Source organism: Bubalus kerabau, chromosome 17, assembly GCF_029407905.1.
Source record: "Bubalus kerabau isolate K-KA32 ecotype Philippines breed swamp buffalo chromosome 17, PCC_UOA_SB_1v2, whole genome shotgun sequence".
In the NCBI taxonomy this organism is placed as follows: domain Eukaryota; kingdom Metazoa; phylum Chordata; class Mammalia; order Artiodactyla; family Bovidae; genus Bubalus; species Bubalus kerabau.
The window spans coordinates 13,280,803-13,303,864 of record NC_073640.1 but is presented as its reverse complement, the minus strand read 5'-3'; the positions used below and the strand labels follow the sequence as shown (position 1 = coordinate 13,303,864).

At 43.7% G+C, this 23,062-nt stretch overlaps 1 protein-coding gene across 4 annotated transcripts in view; it reads right to left on the bottom strand.

Moving 5' to 3' along the window:
- Positions 1–2,243: 2,243 nt before the first annotated feature.
- The window catches only part of CDH13 (cadherin 13), a 1,017,465-nt gene continuing 996,646 nt past the window's right edge, over positions 2,244–23,062 (bottom strand). The window contains exons 11-13 of one of the 4 annotated variants that reach the window (XM_055551336.1): positions 14,593–14,826; positions 10,687–10,905; positions 2,244–3,851 (exon numbers count right to left, since the gene is read on the bottom strand). In XM_055551336.1, the coding sequence (XP_055407311.1) occupies positions 3,844–3,851; positions 10,687–10,905; positions 14,593–14,826 (461 nt within the window). In that variant the 3' untranslated portion in view covers positions 2,244–3,843. The remainder of the gene's footprint in view (positions 3,852–10,686; positions 10,906–14,592; positions 14,827–23,062) is intronic. The other 3 variants (XM_055551338.1, XM_055551339.1, XM_055551337.1) reach the window with 3 other exon arrangements.

The following is a 23,062-nucleotide window of genomic DNA, read 5'->3' as shown; positions in this document are numbered from 1 at the left end:
TTGGGAAGATCCTGTGGAGAAGGGAATGGCAACCACTCCAGTATTCTTGCCTGGAGAATTCCATGGACAGAGGAGACTGTTGTGTCCGATAGAGTCAGACACAACTGAGCGACTTGGGACCAAACACAATTTCAAAAGCTTACCAAGGTCAGCAACCCTCCAATGATTGCTGTTCTGATAGTGATGCAGCGTGCATGGTAGGAAGAAGCTTTTCTGCCTCCCAATTGGATGACTATCTAAATGATTTGTTTAAATCATAGACTTATTCTTAATTTATAGAATTAAAGTTCCTATCTGAAATCCTTATTCACACATGTAGTCCCCCCATTTTTTCCTGTCTCTACAGATTTTGTATACGCTTTTACATTGTTGTTTAGCCACTCAGTCGTGTCCTACTCCTTTGTGACTTCATGGACTGTAGCCTGCCAGGCTCCCCTGGCAGAAATCCCCGTGGGATTTCCCAGGCAAGAATACTGGAATGGGTTGCCATTCCCTTCTCCAGGGGATCTTCCTGATCTAGGGGTGGAACCCGCGTCTCTTGCATTGGCAGGCGGATTCTTTACTATTGAGGCAAACACAGTCAGAAGTAGAGAAATTTTTCCGCAGTGGGCTAATCCAGTAGCAATAGGAAATAAAATAAGGGTAATGCATTTTACATAGCAAAGGAATTATTGATTGCGGTAGACGAACAATTATGAAAGCCCATTATCATAGGGTTACAAGAAGTCCCAAATCTTCCGAGTCTCAACAGCCAGAGAAGAAGATGGGTTGCATCATCTTTATGAAAAGTGCAGCTACGCACCATCATCATCATCATCATCATCGTCACCATCACCGCCATCGTTATTATTATTGTTTCTATTATTTAGTAGTTAAATAGAAAAGGTAGTTTCTTCTTTCTCAATGCTCACCTTTCTCTTGTGACTTTTCTCTCCCTGGTGTGATTTACCCGATGATTCCTGCTTAAGTCAACTACAAGTGGCTAGATTAGTGCGCTCTACTTAGAAAATCAGAAAATGCTTGGAGACCCTTTAGCATTTGTCTATAGCCAAGTACAGTGCAAGCTCTTAAAGATCCCACGCAACACCCCCACTCAACTCTCTACCCCGCTCAGTCGGTTTGGTAGTGACCGGGTACTTGGGAGGACAGGAGTTAACTTTTGGATCACCGAGATCTCTGATTTCACACCTACCATGAAATGTAGCTGGGTTTATTTTGTTATGATGTTCAGATTGGCAGGTGCTGGCAGAGAGCCAGGGCAGGTACCTCTACCTGAACGATGTCCGTTGGGAGAGAAGTGTTAGCATCAAGGGGAACTTGTATCAAAATTAGAAAATGTTCGCATGATCTTCTTAGAACAAACCATCTGAAACAATTAATCATGTGTAAAATGGAGAGAAAATGTAATTTTTAATTAACTAAGGTGGTCAATACACTAATTAAAAAATGGAGAAGGTGTGACTTCATTCAGTGAGAATAAAATCCCCACAGTTTTGTGCTTAATGGGAAAGAAATTTCTGGCTCTCACTTGACTTTTTTTTTTTCCAGTAACTTAGACTGAAATAAAATACATTGGTAATTATGAAATAACATTTTGATTCTGCAGTGCAACTGTATTCTAGCAATATAAATACACCCTATGATTCAGGAAATGGTACCGTTTTGGCTCCTAAGAATTGGTCTGTTTTGTTGTTGTTTTTGAAGGGATTCAAAAGAGCAACATGACAGAAATATCTCTGTCTTGATGAGGATCCTGGGGACAGGGAATAAACTTAAATACGAGAAAATTAAGGCATATCCTGCTTGTTCACGAAGTATGCCCTTTACTCTGATTTCTCAGTGTTCTATGCTAAGTTGAGCTACCGCGTCATTTGTAAAGTGCTGGAGAGCCTGTGGGCTTGAGAGGCAAGGGCAAGTCTTACACTTGAGTGGACGGTCACTCGAAGTCTGTCTTCCTCCCCAGGGAGGGCTCAGGATGAGGTGAGCTTCCTGATGCCTAGTTAGCGAGCCTGTGAGCCAGGCTGCTGACCGCCTGGCCTCTGAGGATGCTGCTGGATGTGCTCCGCGGTGAGCCCTCCCCTCTGCCTTGCAGGAAGAGGGGAGCGAGGTCCACCGGGGAGACACGAGGCTGCGTCCTGTGAAGCCAGAAGAGGAAACCTGGTGAAGTGTGACTGCAGGCTTAGAGCCCCTGCCTCTGAGGCTTCTCCGTACCCTCAGCGGGGCTGCTGACTTTCCCACTCACCCATTTGATGTCGGGGGACCCAAACGGCCAGCCAGAAGTGTGAACTCGCACTGGGCAAGACCCAGCGTCTGCGACATTAGACACCAACATAGAAATCAGAGAAGAGCTACCGTCCGGCAGTTTTAACCACCAACACCCATTTATTTTAATGAAAAAAAAAAAAATCTCTGCATTCTATATGCTTCAAAAAGATTTACTATAGAAACAAATACAATATATGGAACTCTATCTGCATAATTTCACTACAATAAAGACAACATATGACTTCTAGTTCCTATGAAGGCAAACTCAAAAGCACAGGTGCAAACAGAGATTGCATAAGAAAGCGTGTGCGCACCCACATGTGGTGCGAGTGTGGTTAAAACCTTTAGTAAGCAACGGCATTAAAATATGCTAAGACACTTACCTGACCCTAGCTCGTGTCGAGCACTAAGAAAAAGCCACAGGCTGTCACTAGTTTATCTGCTAGAAAAATTTGGTGTGAGCTCTGATGGTTCAGTTACAGCGTATGGACAAGAAGATAACCTTGGTACAAGCACTAACCTCCGTCTTATGTTCGCATGCTCACAGAATAAAAATCAGTTACTTCTCATACATAATGAACATCTTTTATTTTCAGGTTTGCAAACGACGGCCGTCAATTCACACAAAAGGGTACTTTTAAAACTACCTGTATTTACTCTATTGAATGCATGTATATAGGAAATGAACGGTGTGTGTGCGCGTAAATGTATGTCTGTACATGTGGGCCGATATATGTATACACATGGTACCTGATGGCCTCTTCGGACGCATGTGTGACCTCCATGATGACGCTGGCTGTTGTACGTATGCCAAGGAGGGCAAGGTTCTCTATCTTGGGCCAGGTCCCCAGAAAGCCCACTGGGACTGTGGTTTCTGGACACTTACAAATGCAGAGAGATAGACGCCCGTGCATTTGATGGTGAAATGTCCAGCTCTGCTCCTCACCACCATCACTCAGGATCATCCTCACTTAGGATGCAGTGAAAACTGTCCCCCTCTGCGGACCTACCTGGACGGTGGGTCGAGGAGAAGCACCAGCTCTGTGCTCTGCCCTAGTGCTGAACTGGACGCTGAGGCCCTGCAGGGGTCGGCTGTTTTAGCTTCTACCCCTTCTGTGCTTAACCTCTCTGGGAAGGGTGACAATATATGAGGACCAAGCTTCTGTAGTCTGTCTCTATAAATACTGGGTATATACACATACAGATACGCATACATATACAAATACTAACCCACAGACCAAACCGGATGTGTGGAGTGCTGACTAGCAACATGGCAAACATCAGGAAAAGTATTCATTGTTCCTCCTCCCAGAAGGTCAAGTTCTATGCCATGATGTTTAAAACACTCAAGGGAAAATTCAGAGGATTCCATTAATTAAAGGGGAAAAGGAAGATGCTGTCAAAATGGTGAAGTACAGACTAAGTGAAAATTGCAAAGAAAACGAAAATCTGAAACAATTGAGGCCTGGTTGTGAAGTTCGAGAGCTGTAAACTGCAATCTTCAGATTTGGATTTTTTTTTTCTCTTTTTCCTGTTGCTATGGAAACTTGGGAATCAAGCTTCAGATGTCAGGAGTTCTCACAGACCTGAATGGAAAAGACTCAGAGTCAAGTCAAGGAATATAACAACTCAATTCAAAAACATTTTAGCTAAATACTAGATACATGACTGGCAAGCTATAATAAATGCATTTATAAATATTGTACTACTTTGGGGAAGTTTTTTTTTTTTTCCTTAAGTATAACATTTGAAGAGAGAAGGAATAGTTCTGCCGGTTTATGACTCAAAAAGCTGGACTTCTCTGAAAATGTGAATACCACATGTCTCACACCTCAGATCAACCGTGGCCCCTCCCGCTGCCCCACTGAGCCCTGTCTTTTGCAGTTGGCCCAGGGCTGGGATATTTTATAAACAAGCCTGCTTGGCAGCTTAGAAATGGACCATCATCCCAGATACATATACATATATATATATTTTTTGGTCCCTGAGAAAAGCAAGAGAGTAACTGGTGGTTCTGCAGAGATGGTGTATGAGTTCCTGAGGGTTGCTGTCACAAATGACCACAAATTCAGCGGCTCACAGACCACACGCACTCACTCTCCTACACTCTGGAGGTCAGAATTCTTAGGGGGCTACAGTCCAGGCGCTGGCAGAGTTTCTTTCGGAGCCCCCTCCTCCCCTTCAAGCTTCCCCAGGCTGCCTTTTTGGACACGGCCCCTCCCTGCCTCTCTGTGACCTGCCTCAGGGTTTGCATTGCTTGCTCTCTAGGCTTTAGGCCAGCTGAGGGACTTCCACCTTGCCTGATGATAGGGTGAACGGAAGCAGCTTGGCTGTCTGCCACCTTTGCTTAATTATTATTGTATCTTGGATTTGTACAGGGAGAAGGTATCACTAAAAACTCGTGTTACAAAGAAACAAAAATGTATAAAAGATAAACCCACAATGCAAGTATAGTCTATTCTGGAATGAATTGATTGTTGGAATATAATGGGTTGTTCTGTAAAAGCTTAGGGCTTTTCATTCTAAATCTGTTAAGGGGGTGGGTCAGCACATAAATGTCACCAACCTGTGCTGCACCCCATTGATTTCAGAGTTTAAAGTAGTCATGTATCTGCTCTAAATTCTAGATAGAAAAATCTTTGTAATGTGACTCGAGTGTAAATAAAATGATATTGAGAAGGTTAAGGGAGAAAGCTGTTTTAACAGAAAGGACCATGGAAATGAACATGCTGATTCAGATGCAAGTTTTATTGTTATTTTCTATACCTAGGGATCTTTATACTGCTTGACAGGTGAATTCCTCTGGGGTTAGGACTCTTCTGAACTCATTTAATTTCCTTTTTTTTTCAGGTGAATTTTTCATTGCCCTTGCTACCATTGCCTTAAACTCTTTGGTGACCTGGGCTGCAGTAAACTATATCCTTCACATTCACTTGCATTTGAAGACTGGAAAAGAACATATTAAATGGCATCACTAATTTCATTTAAAAATATTTTCCTGTGTGAGACCAATAACTTAAAATAATCATTTTTGTCATTGAGAAAAACAGGAAAAAATTTTGGCTTAATAAGATCCACTCCATATGAAAGCCCTCAAGCCCTGTTTAAGTCAAGTCAGACCACAGCATATCCAATGTGACTGCTGAGTTGATTGCACGAAAAAGTTCACAATGATGTAATGTTCTTAGCTGTGCATGTGTGTGGCACATAGAAAGCCCTGGGACGTCAGAGGTTGACTGTCGTTGTCCATAAACTTGGAGGGACCAGCTCCGTCTGCAGGCCGAAGATGGCCTGCTCTACTCCGGCTTGGTACTCCTCCAAGCTCTGCCTTGCCCATAATATATTTCACAATGAAGAGGAGCAAAATATTGATACACTCAATGACATGGACTGTGCAGTTCTGTTTATGGAAAATTCTAGAGAAGGCAAGAATCTAATCAGAGAAGGCAGATCAATGAGAGTCTGGACTCTGGGGAGGGGACCAACAGGAAAGGGGTACAAGGAATGGCATCTTGATTGTGGAGTGGCTACACTTTACCAAAATTCATCAAAGTGCACCCTTAAAATAGGTGAATTTTATGGAATGCAAATAATACCTTAATAAAAAGCATCAGAATGAAAAGTATTTCCGGTGACCATTTTTTTTGCTCATTTGGTCACCTCTTTAAACTTCTTCATTGTGATCATCAAGGTTACAATTCAATCCCCCGTCCTTTCCAGCATAGAGACATTTAATTTTGGTACTTATTCAAATGGTTCACCTGGTCTGTTCTTTTATATTCTTGCTCTTGTGAATTAATTTTAAAACAGTGTTTGAAAAGTTTTCAGCACAATATTCCTTGAAGTTGCCTTGTCATAGCACAAAGACCCTCATGGATGTGCCAGCTTGCTTTCTTTGGAGGGTCCTAGGGGGAGAATTATGCATCCCCTCGATGTCATCAACATGTGATTTAAACAACAAACTGGCAGTAAAAATCATTTCATTTACATTTTTTATTGCTTTCAATGTCATTAGTTTTATTTCTTTTACTTTGGGATGTCAAAGAAGGAACTGCGTCTCTCTCAGTTCAACTCTCAAATGCAATAAAGCCACCTATGGTATCATAATAAACTGAAATGTTTTTATTATCTTTTTCCACAAGGGAGGCAGTCTAATAATGAACACCGGCCTCCATGCTAACCCACCTTGGGACCTTTCTGAACATCAGTGTCTCGTCTACAGAGTGAAATAAAACCACCAGGGCAATGAATGAAACAAAGAGAAAAGCCACAGAACAGGGGTGTTTGGTTCATGCGAGTCTACTTGAATCAGAATATTATTGGGGAAGAGGAGCAAAACCCATTTTCTCTTCCCATGTTGAATGACGCGAGCCCTGCAGTTTTATGAACAAAGGCTTTAAAGACCAAATTGACATGCTTTTCCTGCCAAGAGCCCGGGAGTAAATATTTTCAACTTTTTGGGCCATAGAGTCTCGGGGACAACCACTCAGCTCTTTTTGTGGTAGTAGCAGAAAGCAGTCATAGGTTAAGTCTGTAAATGGACGGACCTTCTGTATTCTGTGTGTCTGTGCTCACTCGCTCAGTTGTGTCCGACTCTTTGCGACCCCATGAACTGTAGCCTGCCAGGCTCCTCTGTCCATGGAACATCTGATTTTCCTGGCAAGAATACTAGAGTGGGTTGCCATTTCCTCCTTCAGGGGATCTTCCCAATCCAGGGATCAAACCCACATCCCTTGCGTCTCCTGCATTGGCGGGCAGATTCTTTACTGCTGATCCGCCAGGGAGCATCGGATTCTAAACAAATCTTAAAATCAGGAAGTGGGCCTTTCTTGGCCCTTGGGCTGTAGTTTGCCACTCCCTGCTTTAAAGAAACATTGAACAGATTCTACCAAATCTCCACATTCATTCAAGAACTGTGGCTGGTGGGGAAGTTCTCTTGTCCTTCCACTTTATAATCTACTGATGGTTATAGTGTTGTTAGGACTCATGCCCCCACTTTGCTTAATATTTTGGACCCATTTCCGTATGCCCTCTTGCCATTGTCATGGGTCAGCCATGCTGACCCTGCTCCTAGGAGAGAGTCTGAGCCATAGGACGGTCAAGGCGTCTTATTCCTGCCAGTTTCTCACATGCCTACATTATTAGTTTCATTCTTTCTCTGTTAGGAAGAACATCTTGGGCTAGGTCTATAATAAAACAGGAATCATTTTATTTGGCAGGCATCTCTAACGTTCAGACGAACATTATTAAATAATCTTATGCCTTTGATATAGGGACAGGGTGAGGTTTGTTTTGCAGTCAGATAGGTCGGTGATGATGACTGTTCTTAACTATTTATCTTAACTGGGGACTGTGTCATGTCTTGTGGTGCAAAACATGGGAGGGTCATTTCCAGCTGCATAGGGAGATTCAGGGTTTCTTTCTGAGGATAATTATGGCCTGTCCTCAGGTGCCCTGACCTGCAGTGGGGTAACCATGTGGCTCTCCATTTAGGTGAGAACAGAAAGTGCATCTGATATTTCAAATACAGAATGCATGCACCTGTCTTTTCTCAATGGTACTATTTTGAGTATAAAATGATCACGAGTTCTTTGGCAGTCATCAGACAATTCTATCTCGGATTAACTGTGATCCAAGAGTTCAGATGGGAGAGATGAGAAGTGAGCCATCCTGGGGAAACTGCTCATTATTGACACCTGTAGGTCAGGGTGCTCCAAAGTAGGAGGAACAAGAAAATCCTTTGTCGGAGGAAGCAAATGCTGCCATGGCTATTATATTCCTTTTAATCTCAACAGATTACATCTTACTAGTATTTAACATAATGATTTGGAGTAGCAGGCATGTGTATTATTGTAAAAAATATTGTGTAAACATACAAAAACACTGGGTATGTGTGCTGGAGGCTCCGGTCACCTGGGATGTTGGTTCCCTGGGTTGGATGGGCTGGGGATCTATCTGTACTTCAACAGTTGGAGCAGGAAGCCTCCATTAAAACACTCACTGGCCACCTACATGGGCTGGTAAGTGAGTAGAGTCTTGAAGAGCCTTGGTTCACGGAGAGTCAGGCTTTGGTGTCATGTTTATGGGCTTCCCAGGTGGCTCAGTGGTAAAGAACCTGCCTGCCAATGTGGGAGATGTGAATTCGATCTCTGGATTGGGAAGATTCCCCTGGAGAAGGAAATGGCAACCCCCTCCAGTATTATTTCTTGCCTGGGAAACTCCATGGACAGAGGAACGTTGCAGGCTATAGTCCACGGGGTTGCAAAAGAGTTGGACGTGACTTAGCAACTAAACAACACCACCAGTTGTGGGTGATGTGTGAGTGGCTACTCAATCATCTTTTCCATCTGTGTACACACACACATGCACACACACAGCATTTTTATTTCTGTACAATCACCCAGGAAGTACTGCCCCCTGGTCTATCCTGACTCTGCTATATGTGAATCCTGCTCCGTGTCTGTCTAGTGCTCACTTGAGAAGCTGGTGGAAAACAGATTCCAGAGGTTTACTGCAGTAGAGTTGGTCAGAGCAGGACACTAAATAATCCCCATGTGTCTGTTGATAGAGGAGTACACTGCACCATATTCCTAGGATGGGAAGGGATGCTCTCTAGCTGTTAGAGTGAATGAACCAGAGCAGTGTGTTTGCCTGGCTCTCGAGCTAAGAATGGTTTTCATACTTTTAAAGGGTGCTAAAACATGGAAGACGGAACCAAAACAGCTATAAAAAGGAATATGAAACAGAGCCCTGATGAGACCCCCAGAGCCCAAAATATTTGCCACCTGGCCCTTGATGGAGAAAGCTTGCCAACCCCTGAACTACAGCAACATAGATGGAGCTTGGAAATGTAATGAAAAGAGGGAGATCAGAGCGTTCCAGCATATCAGGCTCAACACAATATGAATCAGACCAAGTCTGACGAACTGCACAAAGTAGAACTATATGGGGTGTGTGTGCGTGTGGTGTGTAGTGACAGTATAAAGCAATGTCCACGCACGCTGGGGCATGACAGCTGTTGTCTCTGGGGAGAGAGAACAGGAAATGAAACCGGGGAGAGGGACAGGGGATTTCAGCTTCATCTGTAATACTCATGGTTTATATAAAAGGAAGGAAAGAAGGAAAGGAGGGAGGAAGAAAGAACAAGGGAGACAGGAATATATATTCCCTCCCTCTCTCTCTTTCTCTGTTTCCCCTTCTTCTTTCCTTTCTCTCCCCCTCCATCCCTCACTTCCCCCCATCCATCTATTCATCCATCCAGGGAGACACTTTGCACTGTAAATTTCCCTCTCTAATTCCACTCCAAGGTCAGTGGCTCAGCAGGGAGCTCTACGTGTCTGAAGTTGGAATGAGATTTCCTGTTGACTCCACTCAACACTGTCACCAGGATACAATAATTTCTGTCTTTATTTTCTAATCATCACTTTCTTAGCCTCCTAATTCATAACACCATTCACCTTCTCAGAAGGTAAATACTGAGGCCCCAAAGTCTTTTGAATGGCATTAGCTATATGTTAATAATTGCTAAGGTTAAAACTGGACTGCTGCTGCTAAGTCGCTTCAGTCATGTCCGACTCTGTGCGACCCCATAGATGGCAGCCCACCAGGCTCCCCCGTCCCTAGGATTCTCCAGGCAAGAACACTGGAGTGAGTTGCCATTTTCTTCTCCAATGCATGAAAGTGAAGAGTGAAAGTGAAGTTGCTCAGTCATGCCTGACTCTTAGCGACCCCATGGACTGCAGCCTACCAGGCTCCTCCGTCCATGAGATTTTCCAGGCAAGAGTACTGGAGTGGGGTGCCATCGCTTTCTCCAAAACTGGACTAGTAAGACCCAAATAGGAAATATTTGATACCCGTATCTATTTATTTGATGCTCATACCTCTGTTACTCGGCATAACAGTTCATTTATTTAAAATAATCCTTCATTATGTCACAGTCATGACAACTGGTCAGTGAGAAAACTGTGTAAATATGCAATCACCTCTTTTCCTACAGCCTCTACGTCCCTCCATGCATTCTCATGACTCTTCTTTAAAGGGTGTAGAATCTCCTTAAATCTAGCTAAAGATTACACTGCACCATGCAGAGAAAAATAGGGCCCTGGTAGACCAGTTAACCAATCTGGGCACATCTGTCTGAGCTCAAGTTCAGGGTCATCTGCAGGAACCTCCTCTCCACCTGCTCTGTTGACAGCATTGGGTGCCTTTGCATGGTTCCTCAGATTGGCAGGGGGATGTGAAGGGGCCTTTGGACATTAGTGGGAGCACCTTTACAGGTAACATTCCATCACACAGATGTAAGCTAAAAATGAATGTTTCCTCTGGGATGCATATTTTGGGAAAGAAGATATGTGGAAAAACAGTGGGTTTGGGGCAGTTGCGTTTTCCTACTGCGCGCACAGTAGAGTTTGGTGAACTTACGGGCTAAGCTGAAGAGGGACAGGAGCAGGGCTGTGGCCGCGCTGAAGTGCGGGGCCCCCGCTGCGTTGCAGTCCACTTTGGAATTCTTGCAGGAGCACACTTGTACCCTGAGGTCTGTGATGTTCGTCATGGGCGGCTTCCCCGAGTCTGTCACCATGATGGGCAGGTGGTAGTTTGCTTTGTTCAGATTTTGAAGGAGGCTCACCAGGGCGTGTGTATCTGTAAATACAGAAGGGGGCCATCATAAGAGAGGGCTGGACCTCTGCAAACAAGAGTGGAATTTCAGCAGCTGAACTCACAAAGTAGGCAGTGCATTGATGTAACTACAAGAGTACTCAAATATAAATCTATTAACACCAAATAAACATAGAAATTCAGCTTTTCATTTGGAGAAATCACATTTCAAGTGCCTAGCAAGCACGCATGGCTGGTGGCTACCATACCAGATTGTGTTTGTTGGCGTTTGTGCCCAGTCTTGTCCGACCCCATGGACTGCAGCCCACGAGGCTCCTCTGTCCATGGAATTTTTCCAGGCAAGGATACTAGAGTGGGTTGCCATTTCCTCTTCCAGGGGATCTTCCTGACACAGGGATTGAACCTGCATCTCTTGCACTGGCAGAAGGGTTCTTTACCACTGAGCCACCTGGGAAGCCCACCATATCAGAGAATACCAGATAAAACACTTCCATCATGGAGGAGTTCTGTGTTTCAGAGCTATTATAATCAATTTCAGGAGGACCCAATTTGGTGGAGATGATTGAGTACTGAGAACTCCTCCCTACAAATGTATTAGACTTAAAATATAATACATCTTCACAAAGATCACATTCAACATCTAGAAGAAATGATCTAAAAACCCATTCATGAATTGTCACAGTGTACATCTTAAATATATACAATTTTTATTTGTATATAAAAATATGCAATAAAGCTGGAAAAAATAAATTGTTAGCTCAGAGCATTTTTATATAAGAACACAGATTCAAATAATCAAGATACACTTTTGGAACAACAATAACAAAAATTTAGTCACTTTTAAGGTGGGCAGGCCCCCCATCTGTTTCCATGGAGATGGTTTCTACACTCTAGTCTTTTTTAAAAAAATTATCTTTATCTATTTATTTTTTTGGTCATGCTGTGCAGCATGTGGGTTCCTAGTTTCCCAACCAGGATCAAACCTGCACCCCCTACAGTGGAAGCTTGGATTCTTAATCAGCAGACCACCAGGGAAGTCCCTATAGCTTAGTCTTTATCAGGCCTCAGACCCGTCTTTATCAGGCCCCAGGTCTGTGGGAATTCATAGCACTGATACACAACCTGGGGACTGGATCTTTAAGCCCATGCTTAGTGGGAACATCCACCATTACCCAGGCCACTGGTCAGCACTCAGAACTGGCCATCTCACCTGGCACTGTTTTGGCCTTGGGCTATTTTCTCTTCAGTCATTCAAATGACTATGGATTTTTTTTTTTTTTTTTTTTGCCGTGCTGCATGGCTTGTGAGATCTTGGTTCCCCGACCAGGGATCGAACCCATGCCCCTGTATTAGAAGGCAGATTCTTAACCACTGGACCACCAGGAAAGTCCCAGCTATTTTTTTAAACTGGCTCTTTCTGGGCATAAACAAGGATAAATATTAAAAAAAAAAAAAAAAAAAAAAACTTGGAGGAGCAAGAAAAAGAATCTAGAAGGCATTTTAACTATTAAATAAAACCAGGAGGGAAATGGCAACCCACTCCAGTGTTGTTGCCTGGAGAATCCCAGGGATGGGGCAACCTGGTGGGCTGCCGTCTATGGGGTCGCACAGAGTTGGACACGACTGAAGTGACTTAGCAGCAGCAGCAGCAGCAGGAGGGAAAAGAAAAGTGTGACGACCTGAAAACAAAAAAACTGGCAATAGAACTGCTATACGTCCCAGCAATCCCACTGCTGGGCATACACACCAAGGAAACCAGAATTGAAAGAGACACATATACCCCAATGTTCATTGCAGCACTGTTTACAATAGCTAGCTAGGACACGGAAGCAACCTAGATGTCCATCGGCAGACAGATGGATAAGGAAGTCGTGGTACATATACACGATGAAATCTTACTCAAGTATAAAAAGAACATATGTGAGTCAGTTCTAATGAGGTGGGTAAAACTGGAGCCTACTATACAGAGTGAAGTAAGTCAGAAAGAGAAATACCAATACAGCATATTAACACATATATATGGAATTTAGAAAGACAGTAACGATGACCCTATATGCAAGACAGCAAAGGAGACACAGATGTAAAGAACAGACTTTTGGACTCTGTGGGAGAAGGTGAGGGTGGGATGATTTGAGAGAAAAGCACTGAAACATGTATATTACCATATGTGAAACAGATGACCAGTCCAAGTTTGATGCATGAAGCAGGGCACTCAAAGCCGGTGCTCTGGGACAACCCAGGGGGATGGGAGGGGGAGGGGGGTGGGAAGGGGGTTCAGGATGGGGGACACATGTACACCCGTGGCTGATTCATGTTGTTGTATGGCAGAAACCTCCAACTAAAATAAATACATTAATTAAACAAACAGATGAAGGATTATCCTAACCAGAAGGTGACAGCAGCAGAAATCACCGATGTGGATGATGACGCTGGTGAAATGGCAGGTTGGCACAAGGAAGGTTCTCTGATCTGCAGGTAGAGGACAAAGTCTTTGATGAGAATGTTCCAGCTGGAAACTGAAGCTGGGGATGATTATTCAAATCAGCGACAGCCACAAAAACTAGCAAATAAAACACTAGCCCCTCAAACAAGAGAAGGGCTGTTTTAATTAAAAATAATCAGTGTAACAGAATTCATTCTTTAAAAAGCAATAAAATGGACAAACAGGCAAATAGAATCAATAACAAGAGAAAGGCGCTAATAAAATGAGATATGAGATAAGGCCATAACAATACAGATGAGGTTTTTTTAATAGAAAATTTTATGCACAGTTGTATAATACATTTTCAAAACTTAATGGAATGTATAATTCCCCATACCTCTCAAAAACTCTACCTCTGAAGTAAGAAGAGGGAACCCAGCCCTGACCGGGTCAATCATAAGATTAATTCACTATTGATGGCAAAGTGTATGTAACATGTGAGTTCTGGTCTGGGTTTTATTGCGAGGCTAGGTGATTGCAGGAGTGAGTTCCCACTTGCCACGGGGAGGGGAGGGCAGTGGGGGATTCACAACTCAATATATTTGATATTTCAGTCTTAACATGGCAGATGATAAATGTTGGGACAAGTTTTAAATTCTACCTGTCCACGTGCAAGGATTGGTGGAACAGGGCATTGCTTGCAAGTTTCATGAATGAGGAACAGGAGAAGATATCAAAGTCGAAAGTCAAAGCCAAGGTCATTTTAAAGACAAAGTCTTTACATTTCTGAGATCTGCAGCATAAAACGGAAGGTGGGGGATTAGAGGTAAGGCTTTCTGAAGATTCCTGCACCGGTGCTTCTCTTAGGAAGGCAAGCATAGCCCAGAAATCTCTGCAGTGCTGGTGAAATTTAAGGTAAACACAGCGATCTGAGTGAGGAGAGGCACCTGAGCCAAGATCCCCAGCTTTTGAAGGCTGAAACCTGGGTAGGTGCAGAGGGTGAAGTATGGGGTGCCTAGCTCACAGGGTACAGCAGAGAAAAGATGAGACAGAAGGCAGAAAGCTGTCATGTTTGCATTTCTAAGAAACTGATATTCAATATTTTTACAAATTGTGTACAGGTGCTGGTAGGAAAATTGTCGGTGTTTGTAATGTATGAATAACTTGAAACAAGCCACATGAGAATCCACGAGAGCACAGGAAAGGAGGAACAGGTTGGAACAGGAACCAAGCCAGGGAAACCAGGCTTCAAAGCTGAAGAATAACAAGGGAATGTTAAGAGGACTTACTGTTGATCTTGGAGATCTTCCAGACTTTATCAGGAACAGTTTGTTTGTGGATTTCAAATTTGAAAGGATCCGTGTTTGGGTGAAGATCCTTATCTGTTGCTCCCAAAATGACTACGCTGAGGTTTTTGGCATCATCACAGACCTCTGCTACCGTGGGGTAAATGAAGGGTGCATTGTCATTCACGTCTTCCAGAGTTATCAGCAGGGTCCCAGTGCCAGTGGCGGGCGGGTTGCCTACAGGGAAAGGGGAGATGTTAGCACACAACCCGAACAACGCAGGGGTCATCGTCCACAGTACCTCTTCCCGACGTGCCAGACACCTTTACCGCTGGCATTAGATTTCAAACAGGACCGAGAGGGATGGCTTCCATCTGTGTATAAAGTTTAGTGGTTCAGAAAGCCTTGTAGTATTATGATCTCTAGGTCTAACCCTGTTGCTGCAAGTGGCATTATTTCATTCTTTTTATGGCTGAGTAACATTCCACCGCATATACACCACGTTGTCTTTATCCGTTCACCTGTCCATGGGCATCTGGGTTGTTTCCATGTCCTGGCTATTGTGAATAGGGCTGCTGTGAACACAGGGCTGCATCTATCTTTTCGAATCAGTTTTCTCCAGGTATATGCCTAGGAGTGGGATTGCATTTAGAAATAATCATACTAAGTAAAGTAAGCCATGCTAAGAAAGACAGATATCATATGATATTGCTTACATGTGGAATCTTAAAAAAAAATACAAAAAAACCTTTTATCATATGTAAGGCTTCTGACTGATGTTCTTCAGACTTTACTTTTAGAGTGCTAAGCTTTAAACACAAATGTCACACCAGCACATTGAAATTCACTCAAAGAATGGAAATGATAATTAGAACTTATCCTTGCTTACCATAATGAAACCTTTAATCTAAGTAGCCAAGTATTTGCATGTTGGCAGTGGGACGCCAACATGAGTTTTTCAGAAAAGCAGTGGAACAATCTGATCTGACTTATTTGTGGAAACGTACAGTGGTATTGAAGGGAGATGCAGGCGCTGGAGGCAGGGAGCCCAGCAATAGATGGCATCATGAAGGGCAGTTTGAACGGCAAATACATGTCTCGTCTTATTGAGGCCCTCAGGTGAGGCTGCCAGAGGTAAAGAGGAAGGTAGTGGGGTGCAGAAAGACAACAGCCTCCGCTCTGACTGTGCTAAGAGCCTGTCAAGTTCAGTGAACCTGCAAGAAAGTGCCCAGAGCTTGGGAGACATGCCAGGGCTGAGTTAGCCAATGGGAATTTTCAATGTAGATGCTTTTGAAACCTTTCTAGTGAATTAGGTTACCTGAGTTGAAAGTGCAGAATTATGGAGGGGTGGGCACCTCAAGAAACACCAAAGAGCAGGTTAAAAGTTTAAAAAGCCAGGTGATAGTTTCTGGAAGACATGGGGGAGATGAATTGGAGGCGGAGGCAAGGATCAAGAATTAAATGTGTTATGATGCCCAAAAAGATGAGGAGTCAAGAGAAGCAATGGGGTTTCCCAAGAAGAATGTTACTGGTGACTTTCTAGGGAGTGATTTGCATTGGTGGGGAAGAAGCAAGATTGAAGGAAGCTGATCAGTGATTCACAAAGCATGAGAACAGATACTCTTTAACTTTTTTTTTTAATTTTTAGTGAAGAATAGTTGATTTGCAATGTTGTGTTAATTTCTGCTTTATGGCAAAATGATTCAGTTATACATATATATGGTTTCCCTGGTGGTTCAGGTAGTAAAGAATCTGCCTGCAGTGCAGAAGACCCAGGTTTGATTCCTGGGTCGGAGAAGGGAATGGCAACCCACTCCAGTATTCTTGCCTGGAACCTGGGGTTATACAGTCCGTGGGGTTGCAGAGCCAGACGTGACTGAGTGACTAATGTGGACTAACATTGACTGTTACACATATACACACATTCTTTTTCATATTCTTTTCCACTATGGTTTATCGCAAGATGTGTTGAGTATATCCCTGTGCCATTGTTGGGCCTTGTTGTTGATCCATCTCATATATAACAGCTTGCATCTGCTAACCCCGAACTCCCACTGCATCCCTTCCCCACCCCATCTCCTCCTTGGCAACCACAAGTCTGTTCTGTATGCCTGTGAGTCTCAAGAATGGATACTCTTTAGTGGGGCTTGTGGAAATTTAAACAGACCAACACCCAAAGCTAGTTCCAGAGTAAACGTTCAAGTAAGTGTCTGGTAAAATAGGAGCACAGCTGTAATTAATCATCAGAAGCATAGGCATTTCTAATGGTGGCAGACCATCAACTTTTGTTAGCGCAAGAACTCAAAGGAGATGCGTAATTACTTTGAAGTTGGTTTCTCACTGTCAGCTTTAGTCATTTGGCTGAATTTCTTTATTGAAAAATTATTTTTCTCTTTTTATGGAACTAATTGAATATCTCAGAGGAATCCATTATATTTTTTTCACTCTGAATATAATATGGAGTCATTTGGAAGAACGGATGAGAAGGCATTATGAGTATTTGAAATATGGTCATAAGAATTGGCCTTTCGTGAACTTAATTATACTGCTGTCTTCAATTTCCCCTGTGTTATTCTCAGGCCAGGCTGGTGATGTCTTTTTCTGAAGTCAAGCAAAATGAGCTTGTTGTTCTTTTGTTGAGAAGGTAAAGAGTGGATTCTCAAAATCTTCAGGGAAAGTCTCTCCGTTTCTATGTATGAGATGGAGGAAAAGCACCACCCCAAAGTAAAATGTAATTTAAAATGTAAAGATTCTTCATGAGCCCTTCGGCTCCAGCAGTTGTGGGGGTCCAGGAAATACCAAGCTTCCAGATATTCTCTGACACTCAACAAAAATCCCTAACCCCTCTTCTCTCCTTTCCGTCCACAAGCCAGAGCTCTCAAGGGCCCACTCTGTGTGACCAAACACCGGAACCAAAGCATGGCTTGGACGGACCCCTCCTCTATTTCAGTAGGGAAAAGCCTCAATTTGAGTGAAATCCCGGGATGTGGAGCGAGACCTGCACTTGCTCTTCCTGGGCGCTCCTCAGAGGAGCCCAGGGCCACATTCTTGGGGGATGCGTGAAGGCTCAGAGGAAGTCCCACCTCAGAACCTGTGTCTGTAAGGGCTTTTGTCTTTGTAATATCAGGAGATGCAATGGCCCCCAGATGAACCACTCCTGTCAGGGGGTCTTAAATAGAATGGGAGGTGGGTTCCCCTTTGGGAATCTGATGAAGGTCATGGTCCTGCCTTAGGAAACGCACTCCGGCTCACACCGAAGGGTTGGCAGTCACTGGGAGAACTGGAAGTGCGGCCTGGGCTCGGTGCAAGGTTGGAGCTTCTGATGTGCGACACCTTGGTTTAGTTGTTGTGAGGCTGAGGCAGAGAGGTTGAGCACCGGCTCAGATGAATTCCGTGTCTCAGGCCTCCTTCTCTAGAACGAGAGTTAATCTTAGCTTTCTATGTCCAAGTTTGCACTCTGTAGGTTGATTCTTACAGGCTCTCATTTCAACTACAAAAGCAAACTAAAATTCCCAAACCATCATTTGGGGTTATTATTAGTATTGCTTTTGTATCTTTTTTTTTCTGAGCTACTTTTATTGTGGTAAAATATGCATACTATTTACCATTTTAACCACTTTTAAGTGTACAGTTCCACGGCATGAAGTACATTCCTACTATGCAGCCATCACCTCTGTCCATCTTGAGAACTTTTTTCATCTTCCCCACCTGAAACTCTGTCCCCACTAAAAGACAGCTCTCCCTCTCTTCTTCCCCACAGCCTTCAAATCTTGGTGGGTCATTCATTTTGCTTCAAGCTTTCATGCTGCCAAACAGTGGCTTGACATGGGAGTAATGGTCACCATTTTCTTTCCTGGACCTGAATAACCTAATCTGTTTTATCAACAGGACTGTGCCTTCAAGACCACAGAGATGCTCTGACCTCAGGTAGTTGTGCCCTGGACCACTGCTTGTTCCCATTTCTGGCTTTGTCATTCCCACTTGGCACAGACAGCTTATAATACTTCACAAATTGATTAGTTTAGGACCAAACTGATCCTGCATCTGGATTTTGAAACAAGACAATTTAACTTGTGTTATTCACTTTGGTGGTGATGATCTCCTCGAGAGCTGGTCGAGTTGGCATCCTGTGTCAGTGCCAGCCGTCCTGGCCGAACCCTCAGTCTGCTTGGTTCAGTATCGAGGCTTGGACTTTTGTATTCTAGGTGTAGTTGGGGTGGAGCTGTACATTTTCTAAAAGTCCAAGTGAATCAGAGAGGTTGCTGTTTGAGCACGTGGGGCTCTACCCTCCAGTCTTCCCTCATTTTTCCAGAAGAGGAAACTGGGCCTCAGAAGATGAAGTCATTGTCCACGGCGCTGTGACCACTGGTGCTGTGTCACCTGTCCGAGGACTGCGGCCCCTGAGACACAGTGTTCCCATGCTGTGCGTGCTTCGGAAGCTCCAGAAGCGAGTGGAATGACTGGTGGTCGCAGCACAACCCACCGTCCATGCCAGACTGTGGAGCTCCAAGTTTAGGAGTTTTGGCGCTGTGGTTGGCATCAAGAATTGGCAGAAGGGGTGAAAAACAATCTGTGTGTTTTGGTACTTAAGTCACCAACAATATACTGCTTTCTGTTGAAGGTGGGTGGAGCTAAGTTCTGTACCCAAGGGCACGTGTCACACCCGGGTCTCCTGGCACTGGGTGGGTGTAATGAGAAGCGGGGCCAGGTTAGGGTTAGGGTTATGGGGATATCATTTTATTCAGAACGCTGACCACATAGGATTTTCACTTAGCCAAAAAAAACAAAAACAAAAACAAAAAACCACTGAGATTTTATGATAGGTTCCATTATTCAAAAGATGCACATATATATATCTAACTTGTCAGTAACAGACAAAAACAGTGTGACACTAATTAAAAGATATATATGATTAGGAAAAAGATTAGGAAGAAATATACCCAAACCTAAATAGTGATTATCTCTCCAGGTAATTAACATTAAAGTAATACTTTTCTCTTTTCAACCTCCTTTATAATAACCATGATTACTGTGATAATCAGAAACAGAAACATAAATTCAAAAGTTATACAGGGATTAAAAATTTTTTTCCAATTCTACTTTCTTTTCTCTATTTGTTTTTACAAAGAATCGATATTTAGTAAATTTGCAGAGTTCTGCAACTACCACCATTATCTAATTCTATTTATTTATTAAAGTTTTTTTTTTTTTTTGATATGTGCCATTTTAAAAGGGCTTCCCAGGTGGCTTCACCTGCCAATGAAGGAGATGTGGTTTCTATCCCTGTGTCAGGAAGATCCCCCTGGAGAAGAAAATGGCAACCCACTCCAGGATTCTTGCCTGGGAAATCCCGTGGACAGAGGAGCCTGGCGGGCTACATACAGTCCATGGGGTCACAAAAGAGTCAGATATGGCCCAGCAATTAAACAACACACAACTTTTAAAAAAGTATTTATGAATTTGTTACAATATTGCTTCTGGCTTATGTTTTGTTTTTTTTTGGCTGAGAGGCATATGGGGTCTTAGCTCCCTAACCAGGAACTGAACCTGCAGCCCCTTCAAGTGAAGGCAAAGTTTTTATCCACTGGACCACCAGAAAAGTCCCCAAACAATATCTCTGAGGCTCATCCATGTTATACCAAGAATCAGTACTTCATTCCTTTTTATAGCTGAATAATACTCCATTCTGTTGATCGACCATGTTTTCTTTATCCATTCACTAGCTAATGGACATCTGGGTTGTTTCTGCTGCTATGAACAACTGCATTTGAGAGACCAGGTTTTCACGCATTACAAGATCCCTAGACTGGTAAGATCAGACCCCAGTGCATCTTCTCAAGAGAGTGCCTGTAGAAGAATAGGCTCCCTGGTCTTGCCACAGTTGGCTGGGCTGGCTTCACATGCAAAGAAGGTTGAATCTCAGCCAGAACGTCTGGAAGTGAGCTCTGAGAAGTGCAGGAAGGCGGTAGACTTTTCTAGTCTCTGGGCTAGAGGTGTGCAGCACGTGTCTTACACTGATCATGCACCTAGGTGGTTCTGTATGGGGAATAGTGTGCAGAGTGAGGCTGCCTGCAATGGAGAATAATATGCAGGAAGAGAAAGTGAGAGGTGGGAAAGACAGAAAGCTCATTTCTGAGCTCCCCAGACTCTGAGCATCAGGACTATTCTCTGTCATGTCCTATTAGAATAGGTAGCTGGTAGATTTAAAAAAAAATATTATTATTATCTGTGGTAAAGGAAAATTCAGTGTTTATCGGAAAGCGCTGCACAAGGAGAATGGGTGGCTCGTGCTCAAAAAGCCTGAACTCCCTGGGTTGAGTTTTGAATTAATTCAGGTTGATTTGAAAATTGCTCTTTCCATACTTACAATCACATATGTTTGCATTTCCATAGGTTTCCCTCTATTCTGAGAACAGTGTCCTCTTCCCCCACCTGGGGGAGAAACAAGTGTGTATGTGGGAGGGAGTATCTGTGGAACTCAGAGCAGGGAGTCCACTCCAGGGACCAGGAGGGAGACCTGAACTGAGCGTCTCAAGGAAGCTTGAGGCCCAAATTCTGGGAGGAAAATCAGGAGGATGGGCGAATTCATGGGGAACCACAGTTCACATGTGGCCCCTAAGTGAAGGCTGGGCGCCCTTGCTGGATTCTGAGGTGTGTTTGTTAGGGCAAGGTGACTGGGGGGGCAATCTACTCCCCCCCAGTTCCTTCTGCATGTCTGGGCATCTGTTGAACCTTTGCCAAGTAGCTGTGAGCAAAGAAATGCCAGGTCTTTTATTTCATGTGAGCAGGGCTCTAAGCTACATTTACCTGTGCTCACAAGTGGGAGTGAACCAGGACCCCTCTCTGCAGGGTCATCCTTCATATTACTCAGTTCATCCCTATGTTCTATTTACTATGGCTCTGCAGGATCACTGTTTTACAGGTCTGCTTTTTTTTGGGCATGTGCCCTGTAAGCCAAGAATCTTGTCGCTTTTTAATTTAATTCATAAGCATTTTTTTTATTGCTGTGTTAATAGAGATCTTGCCAATCTCATTTTATATTCTGAAAACATTTAGTAGTAAACCAACCAAAAACTTGGTAGAAAATAGATTTGCAAACTACAGCGTCAGGTTTCCATGGTTAATACTTGATGTAGAACTGAGGCAATTATTCACATAATTCAGACTCAATTCTTTAGGAGGAGAAATAATTTGAAAGCTGAAACTGTTTTTTTTTTTTTTTTTTTTAATTCCAGCGTTTGGCTTTTTTGCTTCCATCTTACAGAAACCAAAGAAAAGGCAAAAATAGGGGAAGAATTGATTTGGAGGCCGTTTCTAAACATGACAGTTTCATTTCATTCATTCAGCCCATAATTATTTATTGTGACTTTGCCCTGTGCCGGGTTGGCTAAGCACAAAAGTCAACCGTGCAGGGTGTCTGTTGTTGAAATACTAACCATGTGGCAGGAACAGATATGTAAACTGATGCAAGATAACACTGTAAGTGCAGGAAGAGGAGTGAGGATAAAATATCATGGGAGCTTATCACATGGAGTAATTAACTGTCTGGGGATAGCTCAGAAGTCTCCATAAAAAGACGGCTGGAGAAGGTTCTTCTAGGAGGAGGAAATCCTGTGGCTAGAAGTTGTGGGAAGAAGCGGTCATAGACTTTTCAGCTGAATGTTGGCCTTGATGAAAGCCGGGGTGCTGGAGGCAGGGAGAGGAGAGGACTCGAGTGTGGAGGGAGGGCAGGGAGGAGCAGTTGGGAGGCCAGGGCAGTAACAAGGACCGACAGTGGGGGCTTAGGTGAGGGCTGTGGGGATGCGAGAGCAGAGGCAGGACAGGGAGTGATGGGGGAGGAGTGTCAGTGGGGATGGGAGCATCAGGTGGTGACGCTATTACCCAAGCTGGGGAAGAGGGAACACCAAGGAGGAGGAGCTAAGAGACCCCTTGGCAGGATGAATTGAGCTGGCAGAGATGGGCATTTGCAGACAGCATTCTAATGCCCAAATCAGTTTTTTTCCCCACAATGAATGTTTGAAAATGCTATGTTTAAGATGGTTGATTTGACTGGTCAGCATGGAAATGTCCTGCCGTCAGGTAGATGAAGGTTAGCTTACCTCTCCCCATTCAGACAGAACAAGCTCCGTGCATTGATGCCCATGGAGAAGGCAGCATTTTCTGGCCAATCCTCTGATTGAGAGCCCTGCTCTCAGTAGAGGGCTCTGCAGCCCGTCCCTTCTCTAGAACAATGCTCAGACCACCACTAGCAGAGTCATCAGATGACACTTCATAGTTTGCTTCAGATGCTGATGATTTTGTAATGATACGTTTAGAAAAATCAGTCCGTGACTCACCTCAAGTAGGCTCACTTAAATATTTAAATTTTATAATATTTAAGGGCTTATAAGTCACCAGGAAGTTTGCATTCAGGATTTCCCGTCCTTGTAACAGCACAGCAGGGCAGGTGTTTATCTGCACCCTCTAGGTGGGG